Consider the following 23776-nt stretch of genomic DNA (forward strand, 5'->3'; position numbering starts at 1 on the left):
AAAGATGAAAGATTAGTTCAATTCATTAATTTCTTTATCTTTTACAATAAAATAATTTAGGACAAATTATGCTACTAGTCCTTATATTTTGTCAAGGTTTTGTTTTAATCCATGTAAAATAATTTTTAAAAATTAAGTCTTTATATTTTCCGAAATTAATAATGTCAGTCCAATCATTAATGGTGATAAAATTTTTTCATTATCAATGTTGACATTGTATTTGACTGTATCGATGTAATGTTGAAACATTGAATTTGATGATGTGACATCTAAGAATGTTACTATTACTATGTACTTGTACAATAATCTTTCCATCATTGACAACATCAAATTCAATACCACTCCATACTTTGTTAACATGTTGCTTATACCAGAAAGCCAAACGTGCATGATGAAAAGGAAAGAGCTTCAATTCTGCAGCTGATAAAAGAGTTTGGATGGCCGAAACATATAAAAAATGTAAGATAATTAAGGCCTAAACGAAAAGACTACAAATCACCTGTGAAATTAATAGCCAATTATGCCTAAACAAAAGATGACTAGTTAGCAAACTCAAAACCTTGGACCAGCTTTTATCTTCAAAGCCTGATTCATGATATCAACAAATTGTTAGAAGCTATGCTTGTATATACTAGTGAAATCCTCTTATGGACATAAGAGGATTAAATCTTGTGATTAAATCTTGTGAGTTATTGAAGATCCATTTCCTTTTCCCCCAGTTAGTCTGTGCTGCAATTACCGTGCACAAGTTTAGAGGTTTTTGAGCAATGTGAGACAGAGAGAAAATTGCTAAATCTCTCTTTGAATTAATTTTTCTGAGTAAGCCGCAAAAGCACTCGCTAATTTATTGACACACAAATCTGTTCAAATCTTCAAATCTTAAATTTTAAATAATTTTATCGAATATCAATCTTCGAAACTAATTTGCAAAATTTTCCTGTGAAAACTAATTTATATAAATATCATTGTAATAACTGATTTAGTCAATGAGAATCACAATTTCTCTTCCTTTCTCTGGTTTTCCTCTCAACTTTTCTCAGCTCCACTACATGTTCGAATAATATTTTAGAGTTATACTATAATATTGTTAGCTAGTTAGAATTAGATTACGAATAAGATTAGGAAATGCTATGTTGGCTTGTTCTAAATGAGAGATCAGCTGTTAAAGTTCAACGTCGATGGTGTGACTCGTGGCTGTCCGGGTGATTAGGGCATTGGTGGATTTTAAGGAACTTCAATGGCAGGGTTATGCTGCAGTTCTCCAAATCTGTCGGATGGGGGTGCTTTTCTCCTGTTTGCTGCCTCCTCTTGGCTTAATTCTTTCAATCTGATTATTGAATCCAATTCCATGAATGCAGTTAAATGGACCTCTTCTCCTAACGATGTTGAAACTAGTTCAGAAAATTGGTGTGTCGATAAAATTATTTGGGGTTTAAGATTTGAAGAGATTGGTGTGTCAATAAATTGAGTGCTTTTAGGACATATTCAGTAAATTCAGAGGGAGATTTAGCAATTTTCTCACATTGTTCGACAACCTCTGAAACTTGTGGACAAGGAAATGGATTAACTGGGGAAAAGGATATGGATCTTCAATAACTCACAAGATTAATCATTCAGCCACCATGTCCACAAGAGGATTTCACTAGCAAATACAAGCATAGCCTCTAACAATTTATCAAATCGTGAGAAAAATAAAATGAAATAAAAGAGCCAACAACAATTGGAAAACATAGTACAACATTGACATCATGGATCAGGCTTTGGAGATAAAAGCTGATCCTAACATGAAATGATACAACACCTCAAGAAGCACGATTAGTGCTGTAAAATCATCTAGGTAGGCTGTTTGAAGGGAAATTGCGCAATGGATTCTCCCTAAGCAACTCGGTTTCCCTGCACAGAGATTTTGAGTTTGCTAATTAGTCATCTTTTGTTTAGGCATCATTGGCTATTAATCTCAAAAGTACTTTGTAGTCCTTTTGTTTAGGCGTTAGTTATCTTACTTCTTTATGTTTCGGCCATCCAACTCTCTCAGCTGCAGACTTGAAGCTCTTTCCTTCTTGTCATGCACTTCTGGCTTTCTGGTCAAAACAATGTGATAAGAAAGTAGGAAAATTTAGAGGCACTGATACAAAAATTGAAAACCGTACAACAGATCACTAGCTTGAAGACAAGAGACCGTCATGTTGAACAAATAATTCACCTCCAAATGATTCTAACAAAACCAGTGATTCAGAACTGCAGTTACTGGTGACTGATAACTTCAGTTACTCAGGAAAGATCAAAAAGGGTATACGTTTCGTATGGTGCAAGACATAGCTGACTCTTTAAAGCATGTTTAAAAGTTATAACTGTGGAATACTATGTGTTACTTACTCTGCACATTCCTCGTCAACAAACACTTCAATATGAGCACTTGCAGCAGACCCCATAGTTCTTGGCAGAGGTCTCTGTGGAATCTGAGAGAAGTGAGAATTTTGTGAGGTTCAATGTCATTTGCAGAATAATTTCAACAAACAATACATTACCCAATAGCAAAAAACAAAAATGTTTTAGAGTTGGAGGGAACCTTGTATGATGTCCACTTGGCAGGCATTGCATTATTTTCTTTGTTTCTCTGAGCTCTAGCTCCAAGAGTGTGCCAAGAGGTTGAATCAGTCTTTGGCTTAGAGTGATGACCCGTCATGACATCCAAGTTTGTGTCATTGTAAATAGAAAATGGAGTCCGATGCACCCTATAAGAAAACCAATAAAAAAGAGTAAGTTACATCAGAAACTTATGAGTGGACCAAAATTTATAGACAGATGAGCATCCTGAAGAACTTGTACAGAAGATGTATAATAACCATATAATGCTACATATCAGAAAAAACTTGTCTAAACGTATCATAACCACATGATGCTACGTATTAGACAAGTTATAACACCATCTGTTCATTTCAGAAAGAAGAAAAAACAGCAAAGAAAATGCAGTTATTGCTACAAGAATTGATAACCGCTGCAGAAAGGGAGTGCTGACTGGTGTTATCTAGACGTGCCCCTAATCAATCCTTTAAGTTAAAATAAACATGACAAAAACACAAGTTTCCTGGTTAAGATGAAGCAAAGAAAGACAAGAGCTTAAACTTAAAAGAACAAATTGTTCGTTTGCTTACTGATCTGGCTTCAACTTATTACTGCCATGGTCAAAACTCTTGCTGGTCTGCCTTTCTGCAATAATAGGAACTGTTACTTAATACGTTGAGGAAGGTTTTTAGATGGAAAACTTGCAAAGAACAGCAATGAAACTTACGATTTTCACCCCTGGTCAGGACAGTTCCAAAACTTCGGACTGGTAAGTCATCTTCCTTTAATGCCTCCTATAGTTTGGAATAGTTAGATGATAAATAGAACCAAAAGTTCAGTAAAAAAAAATCAAATCACATGACATATCAGTACATACCTCATTAGCTTTAGGCCTCCTCATTAAGCGTGCAAGAAATTTCTTGTACGCATCCCTCAACTTCTGTATTGGTTGAGCGTTACTAAAATTGCAAGAAGCTTAATTAGATCAACAAGCATTTAAATTAAATTCAAAATAAGCATAAATGGATCAAAGATTATGAATTTTTACAAGAAGCACGTGGTCTCTTGTCAAGAAAAATTTTGCTCTGTCAGAATAGACACTTAATATGTTCAACCTTTGGGGCCTATACCTAGTATCTATTGGCTTTTCAAAGCAAATCAATCAAATGGATTGAGCAGCATTCTTTTGTCAAGAACAAATTTGCTTAGTTGGAATAGACACTTAATCTGTTCAACCTTTGGGGCAATTACTGAGTATCTATTGGCTTTCCAAAGCAAATTAATCAAATGGATGCAGCAGCACATTTATCAGTTTGTTGAATGCTGCTCAATTGGGGATTCAAGTTAGGATGATATGATAACTTATTTTAACATAAATTTCTTAGATGTGCACTTCATGGCATTCTATTTATATCAGTTTTATGCCCCCATAAAATGGAATGCATTGCAGTATTTGTTGAATAAGATCAAAATAAAAAACCATCCTAGCTCTTTCATCAAATTAAATATCGGAGATAGCATTTACCTGGCTATCCCAAGATTGAATATATCATTTGCTGCTTTCATTTTAGACTTGGATTCCATATGCAAAGCATATGCCATATAGTATGCTGAATGTGTCTTCCCAATATCATTTGCATCAAGAAAATTGTAAATGACCTCAGCATCACTACAATGCTCAGCCTGCAATACAATTTCCATTGACATCAACCTCACAAATATTGATCCAACAGTTTGAAAGCAGATAAAAGGAAAAATTATTGAGGTTTGTATGCTCGCCATGTGTTCATTTAACATGATTAGTAGCATACTTACCATTAAAGGGACATGTGACAAGCATATATGAAAGACATTTTAAACTTTGTCATCTGTATAAGATGATCAATTAAGAAGGAAATAAGGTGAAAAAACTCACATATTCCAACCAAACTTTGACGTAGCGGAGATCATCCTTGTAACGATCTGAATGCCAGAACGCACGGACGCATTGCTCATATATCAATACCAGTCCTGAGAAGTCTCCACCAGGTGGGAATGCCTCTTGTACCCACTTGATACAACTTTAACCCAGTATAAAACAGACAATAAGTCATTAAACCCATTAACCATCTCTAATTTTGAACAATAACACCCTAACGAAACTATTAAATCAACTCTATTTGCTCCTTCGATGTTACTATTGAAAACCAAAATCATATTTGATTAAATATAAGCAAACAGTTAAAATGTAAATGTGACACCATGCATTTCGTTAATCACAAAAACAAATTTTTAAATTTTAATTACCCAAAACCCAAGTTATTTCCATCCAACTAGAATACTCAAGATTCAAATAGCTATGTATTGAAAAGAGTACTTACTCAAGCCAAGGCTGGAGAGGATCTTCTCCTTTATATTCATCAATTGCCTCAATCAATCTCCTAAAGTTTCAAGAGAAAAAAGAAATACCCAGTTAAGAAAATGGGTCAAATATAAAAAAGAAAGAGATTAAAAAGAAACAACAAGATAAAGGATAAAGATTTGGGAAGGAACCTTCGGTTTTCGAGGAGAGATTTCTTGACTTGATCGTTGGTGTGAGCTTTGAGAGCATGGTTTAAGAGGTCAACATTGCGGCCTCTCTTCAAGGGTCTTACGTTTTCTTTAAAGAGTTCCCATTCGTTGCTGGTTTCTCGCTTCGATGTAAGGAACTCTGTCTCTGGATCCATGGCTTGGCTGCTACTGTTCTGTTTCTTCTTGGTGGGTTTAGAGAAAAGGGAAAGAGCCAGAAAGGAGGAGACAGATAATTCAAATTTTGAACTGATACAACGGCTCCTGGGAAAGTAGCCGTTCTGTGGGAATTGCGTTTTGGAATAAAATAAAATTGCCTATTTGGTTGGACCACTTTCATTACTCAATTATAAATTAAATATTCAAATAAATCTTCAAATTAAATTCAGAAAGTTAATTTAATTTTTATTTTTATTATATTTAAATAAATTTTAAATTTTTATTTTGAATCAAATGAGTCTCTTTCACTAATTGTTGACAATGATACAATCAATAATTTTTTATGTCATACTATCTTCCGTAAAATTAAAATGTTAAAGTAGTTAGCGTGAAGGATTTATTTTATTCAAAATAAAAATTTAAAAACTTATTTAAACGTAATAAAAGGATAAAAGTTAAATTGATTTTTTTTATATAATTCAAGAGCTTATTTACGTATTAGCCAATAAATTTATAATATAAGTAGGTAATATTTTATAGTATAAAAAACAAGAAGTAAGTGATGTTAACAAAATAACAAGATCAATTAATTGATATTATAATGCTGTGATTTTTTTTTTGAGTAAAAAGGTATTAATTTTCTTTGAAAAAGGGAGAGCACTACCCCAAGAAATGGAAAAACTAGTTATGGTGACATCAATTTCAAACTTATATTGGCTTGGTTAGTCCACCTTGTGGCACAAATAGTCCAAAATTTTGATATGGTCCAAATATATATTGCAAGTTTTGGTAGTAGAAAATAAAAAAAAATTTCACATACACTATTTGTGGTATGGCATTTTCTTAAATACATCTCTTATATTTTTTTTTTTTTGGATGAGATTAATAGTAAAAAATATAAATTAATATCAACTTATCTCATTTAAACAATAAAATAAGAATTAAACTTGGTGGAAAATAAAAAAAAATAAAACTAAAATGCGAACTATAGTTTGTGTTATTTGTAATGTTCCTAAGTTCAATTAATCTCTTCATTTATGAAAAAACTTGTTGAATTGGGTCAAATTGAGTACTATATATATTTAAAGAATGATATGGAAATGAATTCTTAAATGATTAGATAATATAAATCCTGTTGTGTAATAAGATTCTCTCGAAAATTGTCTCTTTTTCTTACTAGGTAATTAATCAAATGATTGATCAAATGAAAAAACATTCAAATTCCACATGCATTTTAATTAAGAAATTAATCAAAACCTCCAATGTAACAGAAGCGATCAAGTTATTACCAATAAAAAATGTTTGTTTCTGTTATCTTGGAATCAAAATTAAATTTCTTCTGAGTCACAATGTGCTTAATCCTAAAATAATAAAATAAAAAACTTAATAAAAGAAAACAAGAGGATTTTTAAAATTGTCTTACATTAAAAGCAATCCAATTGAAAACCAAACATACATAAAAGTAAGAAAAGGAAAAGAAGTAAGGGAAAAAAATTAAGTGAATAATTTATCTAGGAAGCATAGATATTAATTTAGCTAAACTTAGATCTGATTTAATAAAATTGATTTTCAAAATTTTAGTTTCCAATCCTATCACGACAATCATGGAACAACAAACAATTATAGTCTCAATTAAAGATAAGAGAAAGTAAATTTAATTCTAGAAATGTGAACATAACATTTAACATTTTTCTTTTATTGAATTTTTTTTCAGACGAATCTAAGTGATAAATAACATATAAATTAAAATTTTATTAATTAGCTTAATTCAACATAAGTGCTTGAATCAAAAGCTATGTAGTCTTTATTTTGATGACGGTGGCAGTGCGGTGGCATTGATGGCCATTTTCATTCCGACATCACACAATTTGGGTTGAGTACTACAAATAAAATAATTAGCTCCAAAGGCCAAAGGGATTTTATCATCTCCTGAATCAAACTCCATGGCTCTGTCGTTAACTGTGCATGTGTCATGTCCTTTTTTATCCACCACTACCACGTTGAACAATTATTCATCATATATGAATTCTACAATAAATTAAGACAATCATAAGTTATCAATGAACAATTCTCATTATATACATAAGAAAATTTATTAAAAAAACTTTAAAATGTTTGAATATTAAAATAGAGTATAGAATATTAATAAAAAATTTGAAATGACTGTTGCAAGAGAATTAGCTCTTCATGTTACATGATTAATCTAAAATCAATTGATAATCAATTACGTATATACCTAGAATATCGCCGGCATGGAAATTCTTCCCTCTAGTCCAGCCTTCTAGGCTGATTGATGGGTCCCAACCATTATCATCTCCAACCATATAGGTCGTTGGCGCTGAATGAACGGTCTCATATTGGAGCATCAAAAGTGGCATTGCTAGGGCTAGGATTGAGCTGCCTCTAACTGTCTTTCTCATTTTCTTATGAACTAGCAATATTCAAACTTGTTGCCGGTGAAACATTGCAAGCTTGAAAGCTTGAAAACAAGGTAATTCATTTTATAGAGGGCAGAGACTGAAAAGACAATTAACCTGACATCCCTCTTTTTGGAAAACCAATGGTTTTCCAATAATATATGATTTGTGTAATTTTTGGATAGAATAAAGATTTTGTTAACCACTTGTTATCCATGAGAATATATCATTCTGTCAATTCCGATTCTTTACTAAATTGACAGATTTCTATATCAAATATTTATATATGAACACTTAAGTTTTGAACAAAAATCTATAGACACCTAATCATCTATCTATAAAATGCTAAAATGGTAATTAACCAAATTTATTAAGAAAATATTATATTTGTTTTATCAATAAATTAATTTGACTAAATACCCAAATAAGTCCCCAACTATATCAAGAAAGTCAATTTAGCCTCTATTCTTTTATTTCGTTCATATAAGCTCTTAAACTTTTATTTTAGATCAAATAAACCCCTCTTACTTATTTTAACAGATGACATGGCATAAAAAATTATTAACTTGAAATTGAGTTTTTTTCTTTTCAAATGTCCAAAAATTATTAGTTAAAGATTTGAAACAAAAAATTAAAAAAAACACTAATTATTTCAAACTGATTACCATCTTCCTAATTGAAGCAATTAGTGTTTTTTTGTTTCAAATCCCTAACTAATAATTTTTAGACATTTGGATGAAAAAAAACCCAATTCCTAATCAGTAATTTTTTATATCACGTCATCTACTATGTAACATTGACGTCATCAAAATAACACATCAACATGTCATGCGAAAAATGGCGTGGCATAAAAAATTGTTGATTATATAATTAACTAATGAAAGTTAGTCAATAATTAGTGTAATGGACTTATTTGACCCAAAATAAAAGTTTAGGGATTTATTTGAATGCAATATAAGAATAGAGGTTAAACTGACTTTCTTGATATAGTTTAAGAATTTATTTGCATATTTAGACTAAATTATATAATATATTACTTGTTATATAATCTAATGTTATAATACTCGAAAGAATCTAGAAACTATTTTTAAAAATTTAAATAAATTTTTATTTTTTTATTATATTTAATCAAGTCTTTATATTTTTATTTTATACAAATTAAACCCTTATAACTAATGGTTGACTAATTACTATTAATTAAAATATTATATGTAATTTTATATCTACGTGATGTTAATGTAATATGTTGAGATGTCATAATAAATAATGATATGATATGTTGATATGACATGATGATACAATCATATAATATTATTTACCATCCACATCAACATCACGTGACATAAAATTACAAGTAAGTATAAAATTTTATTTAATTTAAAATAAAATTATAAGAATTAAATTGAACGTAATAAAAGAATAAATTTTTATAAATTTTTATAAATTTAATATCAAATGATATCAACTCAATTGATCCATCGATTAAAAAACACATTATTTAATAATATTACATAAATTAAAAGACATATTAGTCCTTTACTTTTCTTTAAATAACAGATTAAATCTACTCCTATTTAAACTGACACATTTGTGCCTATTTTTTTCTCTATTTTAAACCTATACATTGAATTATTCTTATTTTGTCCTTTTTATATTTTTAAATAAATATAATTGTGTTCTCTTTAAACATTTTTAGATAATAAAATTTTTTATTAATTCAGCCACGTATTGGGTGCCAATTAAAAATTAACTTTAATTAAAAAAATACTATTTAATAGATTTATACGCAATGTACTGGCAATATATAATATTTATACATCACCAATTACTTATATAGTATCAACCCATAAATATATTAAGATAAAAATTGAAAATAAATTCAAAATAAATATTTTTATAATTATAAATATTTATTTTTAAAAATGTTTAATTTTAAAATTTATTTATTAAAAGAACTAACAAATTGAAGAGAAAAAATGATAAATAGTTCCCACATGGGCTCTTGGTCCTACCCACCAACCTGACAACAACATGCATTGGTTCCCCTTTAAAAAGCGTGTGGATTTGTGTGAGATGTGGATGTGGCGGCATCAGTTTGATCAAAGGCAACGACAAGCCACAAAAATCCCATTCGTCACCTGCCTTGAGCTTATCCCAATTGTCCAAAGTAGTTTGTTGTCCTTGGTTGTTGATAAGCCCTCTTCTCTTTCCTCTATCCTCTTTCACATGACAAAGACCCTAGATCTCTCTTGATCAAGACCAATTAGGAGAGAAAAACAACTACTAACCAGGCATCAGCCATGGCAACTCTAACGTTTCATTCATTGACAGGAACCCTGGAAAGGATCCCAGCATCATGTTCTTGTTCAAACCCAAGGATGTCAGCTTCTTTCCATTGCAATTCCAAGGGTGAGAAAAGGGTGTCAAGAATGACAGTAAAAGCTATGGGGGCAGCCAAGTATAAAGGGACTCAGATGAGGGAGAAGCAGCTGGCTGAGATGATTGAGAAGAAAGTGACAGAGGCCAAGGAAGTTTGTGAAGGAGACGAGACTTCTGATGAGTGCAAGGTGGCTTGGGACGAGGTTGAAGAGGTAAGCCAAGCCAAGGCTGATCTCAGGCTTAGACTTGAAATCGAAAAGAAAGATCCTCTTGAATTTTTCTGCCAGGAGAATCCTGAGACTGAAGAGTGCAGGGTCTATGAAGATTGATGAAGAAACCCTTTCTCTTGTCTAGTTTCATCAGTTTTATGTGGTGGAAAAAAATGGCTGCAAGGAATTAAGAAGATCTGTAGAACAGTTAACCAACTTTCTTTGTTTGGGGATTGAGTTATTTTTGTTAGTGCATGGTATGTATCTATACTGTTATGCTATGTTTCTTTCAGTTTTAGATGAATTGGATTAATTAAGATAGCTGAAGCTCAAATTATATTGTAAAACCTTGTTGTTTTTAGCATAATACAATGGTTGTTGGAGAAATTGAGATATTTGCCCATTGATTTGAGCTATGAGTAGAGCCTGCAACAAACAATGAAGCAGTCAGTCTGCAGATCAAGATCAAAATCAGCCCAATTTCGAACTCACCATTTGGTTTGGTCCATACTCCATAATGTTATTATTAAGAGTCTTAATTATGTTTAAACCACAATTTTATGTATTTGATAGGACTTTGAGTTTTGCACTCCAATATCTATGCAAGGAAAATAAGCTTGAACCAAGTAATTTCCAGTATCTACCTCCTAATATGAAGTTGAAGATACCTGTTACCCACCTCTCCTCACCACCGGCTTAGTACCAGTACCCACCTCACCTCCGGCCCATGCTGAGCCACAGTTAAGGGTGACACCCGAAACGAGTATTAAAATTTTTACCCTAACCCCTCCCGAATCCGAATATAGGATATTCAAATCCTATGTTATTCGGTTGAGTATTAAAACCATAAGTGAAGGCTGCTCAACTTGAAAATGTTTTTATATGCACAACCTGTACATTAGACCGTAACATATTCAACGCAATCAGGCAAGCCACTAACACAATACCTAATAAACTCAATACGAAAGCAACAGAAAAGATAATATAACAATAACGGAGTTCAAACAGGCAGCGAAACTGGTCCAAACCAATTGAGGCACACATCGATGGACTACCAGGTAACAAAGGCATGCCTTATACAACCAAAATAATATATGCTACATACATGAGTGCTTAGCATAAATAGAAACTCATTTTAGCAAAATAGTGAATAGTGGAATGGAGCTCAACCATGATATAGCAGATCAAGAAGATAGCTGTAAAATGATAAAATCCACGTTTGAGGTAGAGTTGGGCAGTCATATCAATTAAAGAAAGAGGTACAGGAATTAAAAAACAAAACATGATCTACTCTTTCCCACTGTCCTCATCAGGACCTGCTGCTTCCTTGGCATCAACAGTGAAATTATACTCCTGATCACAACCAAGGTATGAATCACACATGAAATAGAGAGTGTACGCCTTCTTTGCAGCTTCTGTGGGAGCAGCAAATTCAAGCTTGACCTTTGCCTTCCTCTGAAGAGACACCCTCTTGATAGCGAGCAGCTGGTTACTCCTGGTCTCACCAACAACCAGCCACCAGCCTTCTTCTTTTGCTTTTGGGTACCTGGGAGCATCAACTGGTCCCACCTCTGTCCTCCCCTCTAGATCCCTTTCAAGGGTAACCTGCAACGTGACATTTTCCCCAGCCCTCACATTCTCACCCTCTAGCACGTCATATGACAAATCAATGTTAGGGAAACGGTTACAGAACTTTGCAATGTCCAGCAGCTGCAAATCAGACATCTGCAACAGCTCACGTCTCTCATCATCTTCCATCTCCACCAAATCAAAAATAGTCTCTATATTCTTCCCAGGGTTCTCCTGACACCTCTTGGCCAGATCCTTAGTGAAGTGTGGAAGCTGTAGAAGCATTGAATCACGCTCCCACATTCCTTGTGTCACCATTTGGCTCACTTCCATTGCAAGAAGAGCAAGGCTCAACCAACCATTGCTGGAAATAACATCAACCATAGCTTGAAGCAGCCTAGTAGCATACAAGAGCACCTCTCGCTGGTCTAGTGCTAGGTTACCTCCCACATGCTGCCTAGTGAAGTGGGCTTGGAGCAGTGCATTTGCTTTGACATGTGGGTCTGTGCACCTGGGGTTTTCAAAGGAAAACCTCTGGTGATTAATTAATCTTCGAAGAACGTCTTCTTCCCCAGGTCGTATAGGAAGTTGAGCATACTCAGAAGCTGAGGCTAAAATCTCCAGGAGACCCTTCATCTTTGTTTTGGAAGTCAAAGATGAACTGAAACGCTCAATTGTAGTGTAACTGATGTAATAGTAAGAGGCTATCATGCCAAGATTCAAAGGAGAAAGATCCATGTCATCCTCTATGGTAATACATTTACTTGCTTCCAAATCTGTTAATGTGTTCTCAACAAGCTCCGATAGGTGATCAGAGAGATGCCTGTGACTTACTCCCTGGAGATTGTAGTAATTTGGATTTTGAGTGAGCCTCCTATACATGAACGTCCAGGTGAGATAATCCACAGCATCTTGCTTGTTCTCAATAACAAGCGCAACAATTTCTGCATTAAAGTTATCGTGTAGAAAATGGTGCAAATGGCTTTCCACAGGGAATGCTTCATACAAAAACTTCTTGTAATACTCTTTACGAGGGGCATGACAGAGGATGACACATTTGCCAGAATTATCAAGAAGAGGACGACTAGCATGGCCCATCATCTGCAACAAATCTGTAACTGGGTAATCAGTGTGAGCATTTTCTCTCCCATCATAATACTGTGTACCCATTACAACCACCAAGTGTGCTGATAACGGCACTCCCCAGCATAACGAACTGCTCATAACACAAACCTGAATCCACCCAGCTTCAAACAGCTGTGATACAACTTCTTGATCCAAACTGTTCAAACCTTCATGCAAGTAGCCAACTCCATGTTCTAGAGTGGTTCTCAATGTTTCTTCACTAATTTTGTCAACAAAAGGCTTCAGTTCTTCAGCAGATCGCAAACGAAATGCTGGCTCTTCATTATCCACTTTTGAGTAACTCATCAGATCAACAGCAGTGAGTCTAACATGCTTCCTTGTAGGAACAAACACAATAGCAGGCTTCCCATTCTTGGCATGTTGAACAACAGCAGTATATGTGGGTTTTGTCATCGCTTGCATCCTTGCTTCAAAATTGGCTATATCCACCCCTTGAATGTGTATTTCTAGTGGTACAGGACGAACTCCAGGGGGGAAATTGAAAAGGCCATGAGAAGTAGCTCCTATCCATTCTCCAAGGTCCTTGGCATTTGCAAGAGAAGTAGAGAGAGCCACAATCCGGATCTTGTTCTCGACCTGACTTGCAATATATCTCATCCTAGAGACAATCACCTCTAACACTGGACCACCTTGACCACCAATCAAGTGAAGCTCATCAACAATGAAAACACTTACCTGCTGAACATACTTCCGCTGTTTCCAGCGACGAGAAAGAGCATCCCATTTCTCTGGTGTACTGATGACTATTTGACCTTTCTCAAGCAACTTCAAATCCATTGACGTTTCCCCTGTTAACTCAACCACCCGCATTCCAAGACCCCTGCCAAACTTCTTCTCCCAATCACGATATCGTTCCTTGGCAATAGCCTCAAGAGGTGCAATATACACTACTCGCATAATGCTATCAGGCCCTTTTTGATGATTCCTCAATATAGCAAACTCAGCACATATGGTCTTTCCGCTCCCCGTTGGTGCGGCCACTAGAACATTATCATCCGTATTATACAAAACAGTGAAGACTTGAGTTTGAACAGGATTAAAATGCTTAAAATCTTGATAAAGTGCTTCATAAGATGGATTCCTCAACGCAGTCACAGGCAAGGGCTGTAAATCCAACAACTCAGTTGGGGGAGGGTACTTCTCTGGTAGAATAAGATGCCTGAAAGAGACAGGTAAAATGGTCTGTGAACCAAGCCATTTATCTGAGACAACACGAATGAAATACTGAGGAGGCAACGGTTCATAAATCGGCACTGTGAAGTTCAAAGTGTGGTCCTCATCAATATACTGCTTCTTCAGCAAAAAATACTCATGGTGAAGAACATACTCACCATCATTATCCTCAACAATCACCCAAAATGGCTCTACATAACCATGAACCTTATCCTCCCACTGAAAATCTGGTGTTATTGTAAGTTCAACCCTCAAGACAGTTCGTGTAATTGGTTGAACATGGGCTGCAAGGTTTAGCTTTGGGAACTGGTGAATGAACCTGTGAAGCGTTCTTCCCATCTTTTGGAAACGAATGAGCTCTCCAATCTCTTGTGATGACAGATCATAGTACCTATCCCAGGCCAAATCTTTCTTCTCCAACTTCATAAGAATTTCATTTGGGATGCCATGGAATTGGCGAAGAGGTGTTTGAACATTCCACATCCTCTTAGTAACCATTTTACACAAGTTCAAAGCCTTCTCAGCCAATTGTGCCCATCCTCTTTTCAAAACAATCTCAAAAAGTGCTCTTAAAAGACGTCCAGCACTCTGAGTTATGTACACCATGTCAGATGTCAATGACAGCCCTTCAAGCTTTAACTGAGAAATATATGCTTGCAGCAAAACATTGATTTTTGCACTAGGCTCTTCCAAGCTTTCCTTAATAGGAATCGGAACACGGTCCAAAAGCTTTGCTAGCTCCATTTTCTCATCTTGCCTGACTGTCACATACTTGAATTCTTCACTGAGTGAAAACAACCGGTAAAGTTCTATATCCCCCATGGTTGGCTTCAGATGCTCATTATATGTGGAGATTGTCCCGTGAGTTATATAGTAGTAGCTAGCAATGCGGCCCAAATCTGTCACTTGGAAGTATCCACTTTTTCTATCATACTTGACCAAATTATTCTTGTCCAATATAGTTGCAGCAGAATGGATCTGCCCAAAAACAAGGAAAAGGAAAGGAAGATTAATAATGAATTAAATCACAGGAATAACAGTAAAAGTAAAACAGAATTATAAAGGTTCAAATCATAACATGACATAAGAAGCACAGTAGTGTATTGTTTCCTTTTCATAGCTTAATAGAACATTCATCAACCATCAGGTTTCTCCAGTTTAAAGAATTATTAATATTAAACCAAATACAGCAACTGACACTATCAACAAAGAGAGGGTACAAAACTGGTCACATGGACAAATTCTATCTAATGACAGATTGAATACAAAATGTTTTTTCAGCCACCAACCCAGAGAAAATGGAAAACAGAAAGGCAATAGAGCTGTTCACAGCTAAATCTAATGTGCATGCAAAAGAAGGAAAAACAGTACTACAGAATTAGAGATAATAATGTGTAAGAACTGTATGCTTACCAAATCAGCCCTCCTCTCATCCAAAGTTAAGTCTCTAGAAAGAACATCAGCTGGCAAGCCATACAGTGTGGGATTCCTCAACATGCGAACATACAAGTATGTGTATGTAATCCAATTGCAGGCTTCTCTTGCATTCTGAACGGTTCCCAGAACAATTTCTGCATTCAACTGATCAGCCAGTTTGGATACAAACTGGCTCTCAATAGGTAGCTGTTGATTCATCAAAGAAAGGTAGTATTGAAGTTCACTGTGTCCAGTGATGATGATACCTTCCCCATATGAATCATACTGAGGTCTCCCAGCACGACCCAGCATCTGCATCACATCCAGAGGGCTTAGCTCAGTCCATGCTCCTTTTTCTGGACTGTAAATCTGGGTCCCTTTGATAATGACTGTGTGAGCAGGCAAGTTCACACCCCAAGCAAGAGTTGCAGTTGATACCAACACTTGTACATGTCCATCAGCAAAGAGTTCTTCAACAATTTGGCGATCAGTCCTTGCCAACCCAGCATGATGGATTGCAAAACCATAAGGTAGTAGATCCTTGAGATCATTGCTCTTAACCATATCAGTGTGACTCTGCAGAATCTCACGACTTGCAGCATCCTCTTTCAAGAACCTACTAAGGGTATCATTAGCAAGTGCAGTGTCACGTACTGCACGAGCTGTTTTAGTAGTTTCCTTACGTGAATGAACAAAAATAAGGACTTGATGCTTCCCTGCCACAGCCATTACCTTTTCATAACAAATATCATTCATCAACTGGAACCTCTGCAGTGGCTTCTTAACTGTGATTCCAATATACTGTTGAGAGAGAGGGACAGGTCTGTAGCTATTGTCAAAATGAAATAGTCCTTCTTTAAGATCAACACGCAAAAATAAAGCCACATCTTCATAATTAGGAAGTGTAGCCGAGAGCCCTACCAATCTGATATGCTCTTTCGTGGTTTCAATTTGCCGAACAGTCCTGGCAACAATACTTTCAAGGACAGGTCCTCTATTATCATGAAGAAGATGAATCTCATCAATGATAAGAAGTTTCACCAGCTGCGTGTATGTACGATCCCCAGACTTTCTGGTAATAATATCCCATTTCTCAGGAGTTGTCACAATAATCTGAGTCTCATCAATTTGTTGTCGAGTCAGTGTCTGGTCTCCACTAAGTTCCCTCACTGTCACACCATATGCCTCCAAGCGGTGAGAAAGATTACCCACAACTTCAGCAACTAGAGCTTTCATAGGTGCCACATAGACAATCTTATAGTTGCTGTGGTTAATTGAACCATCAGAATCCATATTTAAGGCAAGTTGCTGCAGTATGGTGAGTACAGCAACATTAGTTTTCCCTGCCCCAGTAGGAGCACACAGTAGAATGTTATCTGCTGCAAAAAGGGCAGTTTCATACACTTTACTCTGTACCCTGTTCAACTGTTGCATCCCTTTGAAGGCTGGTTGTGCCCATTCTGGCATCTCAGATATCTTTACAAGCCTCTCATCGGATTCCAACGGTTTTGACTTTGGTGCTGGCACATGGACTTCCTCATACCCCTTGGCATGATGCTTGTAAGAACCCATGGGGAGCTCACACTTTTTATTTGCCATCAAAAGACCACCCTGTTCAAAAGCAAGACTGTCCAGATCAAGCAACTGGCGCTGACCCTTCAACCAACCACCATCAGTATCTCTGTCAGCAAGACCCCTCCTGTCCCTATCCCCATCTCCAACACTCTCATCCTTGAGTCGACGAGCCTCTTCTCTGATACTCTTCTCCAAGTTCTTCTGCCTTTCTTTAGCAGTTGCCCTAGTGGCATGCAACTGCTCAAGAATTGCAGCCAAATCTGGACCCAAGCTCATCATTTCCTTCTCAATCTTCTTCCTCTCTTCTTGGTCTTCAGCCCTAGCCAAACGGGTGCACCACACAACCTTCAGCCGGTTCCGCAACAGATACTTGATAAGGCTGAACTTATCAAACTGGAGATGCACCAATAGCTTGGTCTCAACCTCTCTGTCATCACCCTCAGCAAGTATCTTAAGCACCTCTTCAGCAAGCTTCTGGCACTGTTGTGGGTCAATTTGTTGATCATAAGCCTGGGAGATCTTCCTCTGAAGCCAATAAGCATCAATGTCCTGTACATTCAGACTCATCCCTTCATTAGCCTCATGCATGTCATCATCATCAATTCCACCACCCATCTGCATAGCTCCAGCACCATTTTCCACCCCATCATCATCATCATCCTCATCCTCCTGCACCATATCAAGATCACTCTCCTCTTCCTCATCTTCATTCTCTTCAAACTCGACAGCAACCCCCACATCATCATCAAGACCATCATCCCCATTCCCCATTGAACCCCCACCTCCCTCACCCCCATCTTGATAATCTGTAATCAACTTCCCAATTGAAACAAGCTGATCAAAAACCTGACTAGGAATTGGATTCAACAACTTCTCAATCTCCTTCTTCTTATCCGGATTCTTAATCCCCTCATTCTTAAGCACAGCCAAAATCTCATCCGCTGCACCACTAACAATATTAAGCGGCTGTCCGCCCAACTGCTGCTGAATCAAACTCAACATAGCCTCATAAGCTGCCCTAGTCTCCTTCGTCTTCGGCTGATAAACCCCTTCCTCCGTAACACTCAAAACACTCTCCTCATGTAGCCGACGCCTCTTGGTTTTCCTAACGGGAACAGGTTCAGCCAGAGGGTCCCGTTCTTTCTTCTTTTTTGACTTCTTAAGCTTCTCATCTAATTCCAGTGGTCTACCTTTATAAACACGGTCACCGAACGATCTAGGGTCAATTTTTCCCCAGAGAGATTCCGGCTCTCCGGTGGGCTCGTGAGTATCACGCGGCCGAGAATCAGTGGTAAGAACTAAGCTCGAATTCGCCCTATATTCGTACTGTTTGAACCGGGCGTGTGCCTCAGCACCGCCACCCAAATGAGCCATTGTTTCAAACTCAAATCAAATTTGCAGGAACCCTAAAAAGCATAAATTGAACAAATTCAGAATTTTTATTTTCTTATAAATAAAACAAAAACCCTAAAACCCTAACTAAGTGAGAACAAAGGAGTAACATCTAGAACGGGTAAGAAATACTCACAAAACCGCGACGTTTGCCAGTGTTATAGATCCCGGCGAGTTTCAGAGTTTGTTTTCTGGGTTAGTTACGTGGCTGAAAAGAAACTATAAACAGAAAAGGGAAACAGGGGTCGAGGCGAGGGCACAGCCTTAAAGGTAAGGAGCCGGTTTTCTTTGGTTTTGGGCGGTTTTCTCTATACCTCCAGAGTTCGTGGATTGGGCTTGATTTGCTCAAGCCCAATCTTTTTGCACGTAACGAATTTATTGCTTTTAAGTTTTAACATTAATGTGAAATTGAAACCTAAAGATGAAGCAAATCAATGTAAGCTCTTAACTCTTCCTAATTTATGAAATATATTCAATTTTAATATCAATTTATTAATTATCCAATATTATTACAATTAAGAAAAAAATTAATGAAAAATTCATTAGAATTGTTATTTCCAAATGGATAAATCTTATAAATATTTGTAATAACAGTCATTTGATATAATTAAAATTATTCGCAAATTAGATAAATTTTATTTATTTTTTATAAAAAAATATTTACAATGATAATTGAAAAATATAATGAGTAAAAAAATCTATTTTCATTAATTAAAAACTTTTCAATACATGTATTTCTATATATATTACGCATATAAATAATATATAGACATAATAAATTTTATTAATATATTATATATATATTGGATAATTGACAGATATTGTTATCCAGAAGCAGGAAGCCCTTGCTAAAAAGAACAAAACAAACAATTAACAGGATCCCTCACATATATCTTGTTCTTAATTTATTTTACCAAAATGCAACAATATTGTTTAATATTACACAAATTTCCATCATTATCGAAAGAGAATACTTGTTGTCACCACATGTGTCGTAAATCTAACTTTAATATATAAGATAGAATTGGGGTTGGGTTGTTTATTGAATTGACGACATTTAAAATCGTGATGCCAAGTGAACATTATGGTTATTAATAATTAGATTAAACATGATTTTAATCAATTAGCATTTGTTATCGTTTAATTCAACCCTAAGAAGGTTTTTTTATTTTTTTTTATTTCTTGTGATTATTTTGGGATGAACTCCAAACTTTTTAAGCAATGTTATGATGATAAAAATAAATGCTTATGATTATTTTAGGATGAATTCCAAGCCAATATCATCATTAGTCTTTATTATTAGTTTCTTAAGTTGTAACAGTGAATCCTTAGAATTTGAGTAAGGATGTCAAAATTTCCACACCTTCAAAGTCTAAAGTTTGGTAGGTGACGACTGGGTCAATTCGATCCTTACTAGTTGGTCCCATAATATGTCAGTTTTGTTGTCTAATTTTTTGCCATTGAAGTTTGAGCCACATAGTTCATTATTGCACACAAGCGAGCATTATCTTGGGCAATTAAAGCACCATGGTTTCCTTTCCCTCTCCCTTTCGTATCCTGACTTTAGTTCAACTTTTTTTTGGATTTACATCCCTCCAAGCTTCTTTACTTGATCCCAATTCAAGCAACTCCTCAGCAACTTGCAATGAGATTGAGAGGAAAGCACTTCTTCGGTTCAAAGCAGGCCTTAAAGACCATTCAGGCAGGCTTTCTTCATGGTTTGGCAAAGATTGTTGCACATGGTCTGGTGTTGGTTGCAACAAGCTGACAGGTCATGTCACAAAGCTCGACCTCAGAAATCCTTATGACCATCCTTACCAACAAAGCGCAAGTGTTGTCGTGGCTTTTGAATTGGCAAGGTTAGGTGGTAAGATAAATCCTTCACTCCTTGATTTAAGGTACTTGAATTACTTGGATCTAAGCTTGAATAATTTCCAAAATACTCCAATACCAAAGTTCATTGGTTCACTGAGTAAATTAAGTTATCTTAATCTTTCTAGTGCATCCTTTGTTGGTTTGGTCCCTCATCAACTTGGAAATTTGTCAAACTTGAAATGTCTTGATCTTTATTCTGAGCCACTAAAAGATTCTCAAAACATTTGGGTTTCTGATTTGAGTTGGATAATTGGATTTTCTTCATTGAAGTACTTGAATTTAGGATATGTGGAGCTTAGTTTGGCATCAACAAGTTGGCTACTAGCTATTAATATGCTTCCTTATATTAAGGAGTTGCATTTGCCTGTCTGTGCTCTCACCAAGTGCCTTACTCTCTTCCATTTGTGAACTTCGGTTCCATTCTCGTCCTCGATCTTCAAGAGAACTTCTTCAATTCTTCACTGCCTCAATGGTTGTTTAATATCAATAGCAATCTTGTCGTCTTGAACCTAGGACATACATTCCGAGGGTACTCTTTACATGATGTTGATTGGGGAAATTTTTGCCACTTGCAGACTCTAGATCTATCATCTAATGAAATGAGTGGAGAATTAGACAAATTTGTGAGCAGTTTATCTAAATGTGGCAACATTAGCTTGGAAATGTTACACTTATGGTCTAATAATTTGTCAGGCCAAATACCTACACCATTGGGACATTTTAAGAATTTGAAATCTCTTCGCCTTCTAGATAATCCAATCTCTAGTTCAATTCCAGCATTTATTGGAAATTTGTCATGCATGGAGGAATTATACATCAACAACGGCAAGTTGAATGGAGCCATCCCTGAAAGTATAGGACAGCTTAAATATTTGGTCGAAATATATCTTGAAGGTAATTGGAATGGTGTCATATCTGAGGCTCATTTCCTCCACCTAAAAAATCTTAAGACCTTATACTTATTATCTAGGAACAAGTCTCTAACATTTGATGTTAGAAGGGATTGGGTTCCTCCTTTCAGTTTGGAGCTTATCTTTATCAATTATTGTGAAATTGGTCCCAACTTTCCTACATGGGTCAAGACACAAAGGAAACTGAGGTTTCTAAGTCTTGAGGAAGTGGAGATCTCAGATAGAATACCTGATTGGTTTTGGGAACAAACTCTACAGCTTCGAAACTTGCGGCTCTACAATAACAAAGTAAGAGGAAGGCTTCCCAAATCTCTAAAATTTGCACCAGGTGCCTTTACTGTAGACCTAAGTTCTAACCTCTTTGAGGGTCCACTTCCACTTTGCTCAAGCATCAGGATTCTTTCTTTAAGGAACAACTCTTTTTCAGGACCGATTCCAGAAAACATTGGTCAAAAGATGTGGATGGTGGAATACTTAGATCTTTCTAAAAACTTTCTTAGTGGTACTATTCCTTCTTCCATAGGCAAGTTTAAAAAGTTGCAAGTTATGTATCTTTCAAACAACCTCCTTTCAGAAAAAATCCCCTGGTGGAAACATTTGACAACCTTTAGGGTCTTAGATTTCTCTAAGAACAGTCTTTTTGGCAATATTTCTAGCTCAATATGTTCACAACCCAGGCTTCACATATTGAAACTGAGTGGTAACAATCTTTCAGGGAAACTCACAGCCTTACAAAACTGTAGTGGACTATCAGAACTCGGTTTTGGAAATAACCAATTTTATGGAAGAATTCCAAAATGGATTGGAGCAAGGTTATCATCTTTATCGATATTGAGCTGGAGAGGAAATTTGTTTAATGGAAACATTCCTCAAAATTTATGTCATCTTTTCGATCTTCATATTTTGGAGCTTCGACATAACAATTTATCAAGACAAATCCCACCATGTCTAGGCAATCTAAGCAGGTTGAGTTACTTGGTCCCTTATTCTCCTCAAGCACCTGGTTATCATCCTGTTTACTGGAATGAAATGGAGTTCAATGTCAAAGGTAGAATACTTGAATTTTCCTTGATACTCGATCTCGTGAACATCATAGACCTATCAAAGAATAATCTACAAGGAGAAATCCCAAGGGAGATAACAAATTTCTCAACCTTAGGTACCTTGAATTTGTCATGGAACCAACTTACTGGAAACATACCAGAGAAGATAGGAAATATGCAATGTTTGGAAACTCTTGACCTCTCAGGCAATTATCTTTTCGGCCCAATTTTTTCAAGCATGTTGGACATAACATCCTTGAACCATTTGAATTTGTCATACAATGACTTGTCTGGATCAATTCCATCAGCCAACCAATTCCAAACCTTTAATGACCCTTCTATTTATGAAGGCAACCCAAAACTTTGTGGATACCCATTGCCAATAATCTGCTCAACACCCAAGAATGACCAGCCTAAGAGTCAAAAGGACGAAAGCAAAGCTAAAGATATGGCTGAAGTGTTATGGTTCTACTTCTATTTAGGCATGGCACCCCGATTTTTTTTAGGGTTTTGGGCTGTTTTATTTTTCTTTCATCGTTAATAAGTCTTGGAGATATGCCTTGCTCCAGTTCGTAGATGACGAAAGATAGAACTAGGGTCATGCCTTGAGTGACTATGGCTCATTTCCTCGAAAAGTTGAAAGGAAAAATAAATAGAGATTTGTGAAGATATACAACATATTTTATTAGTGTTAAACTAATTAGTTTTACATCTTTTTATAATTTCATTTATGATTAATATATTATCGAATAGTCCGATAGATTTATGATTAAAATATTAACAACCACCTTATAGATTTAATAAGTTATTCATATACGTTATACACGTAAAATTTTAAATTAATCTGATATCTCTATTATATCAAAAAAATTGTTCTACATCGATTTAAGTAGATCTTTCTTATATTTATGTATTTAAATGTATGTATGCAGACATGTATGTAGTACAAAATAAGTCAATATTAATCTATCCTTGAATGTCCATTCATGAAGTTCTCTTATCACTTCTTGGAAGCAAATAATGCAGAACTCAAATGACAAAAAAAGAACTATAAATCAAATATTAAAAGGTATACCACTCAATTGAGTTCTGCCTCTCAAAATTTCATTTTTGAAACATTCGTTACAATAGTAGAAAGCTTTCAAAATCTGGTGTACAAATGCAAAAGATGATCATGACGATGATTGTTCGGATTTTGTAAAAGATAAATGACCAAAATATAACTACAAATTTGACTTTGGAGAGAATGCACTATTCTATAATTATTTAACAACATGCAATACAACGACTAACACCTTAATACACATGTTGACCACAATCACTGAAGCTAAAACACTAGAAATTTTAAAAGTCGAAGATATCACTATATGGTTTAATGACTAAACCAAATATTACGGAGA

The 23776-nt window shown here is 35.5% G+C and overlaps 3 protein-coding genes and 2 pseudogenes across 3 annotated transcripts; 2 read left to right on the top strand and 3 right to left on the bottom strand.

The window, feature by feature from the left end:
- Positions 1-1582: 1582 nt before the first annotated feature.
- Positions 1583-5365, bottom strand: BUBR1 (BUB1-related (BUB1: budding uninhibited by benzymidazol 1)). The gene is made up of 11 exons (XM_018128692.2): positions 5098-5365; positions 4926-4985; positions 4481-4625; positions 4091-4248; positions 3443-3524; positions 3293-3359; positions 3156-3210; positions 2570-2735; positions 2377-2459; positions 2004-2081; positions 1583-1893 (listed from the first exon to the last, which is right to left on the bottom strand). The coding sequence occupies exons 1-11, from the start codon at positions 5268-5270 to the stop codon at positions 1830-1832; spliced, it is 1131 nt and encodes a 376-aa protein (XP_017984181.2). The 5' UTR covers positions 5271-5365; the 3' UTR covers positions 1583-1829.
- Positions 5366-7075: 1710 nt separating this feature from the next.
- Positions 7076-7691, bottom strand: LOC108663647 (early nodulin-like protein 22 pseudogene; annotated as a pseudogene).
- A 2100-nt stretch (positions 7692-9791) lies between these two features.
- CP12-3 (CP12 domain-containing protein 3) lies at positions 9792-10663 on the top strand. Its single transcript, XM_007010851.3, has one exon. The coding sequence runs from the start codon at positions 9989-9991 to the stop codon at positions 10394-10396; it is 408 nt and encodes a 135-aa protein (XP_007010913.3). The 5' UTR covers positions 9792-9988; the 3' UTR covers positions 10397-10663.
- A 790-nt stretch (positions 10664-11453) lies between these two features.
- LOC18587159 (DExH-box ATP-dependent RNA helicase DExH12-like) lies at positions 11454-18822 on the bottom strand. The gene is made up of 3 exons (XM_007010852.3): positions 18684-18822; positions 15578-18561; positions 11454-15142 (listed from the first exon to the last, which is right to left on the bottom strand). The coding sequence occupies exons 2-3, from the start codon at positions 18527-18529 to the stop codon at positions 11564-11566; spliced, it is 6531 nt and encodes a 2176-aa protein (XP_007010914.3). The 5' UTR covers positions 18530-18561; positions 18684-18822; the 3' UTR covers positions 11454-11563.
- A 2011-nt stretch (positions 18823-20833) lies between these two features.
- Positions 20834-23121, top strand: LOC18587160 (receptor-like protein EIX2; annotated as a pseudogene).
- The last annotated feature ends 655 nt before the right edge of the window (positions 23122-23776 follow it).

Source organism: Theobroma cacao, chromosome 10 (assembly GCF_053813885.1).
Source record: "Theobroma cacao isolate CCN51 chromosome 10, ASM5381388v1, whole genome shotgun sequence".
Taxonomy (NCBI): Eukaryota; Viridiplantae; Streptophyta; class Magnoliopsida; order Malvales; family Malvaceae; genus Theobroma; species Theobroma cacao.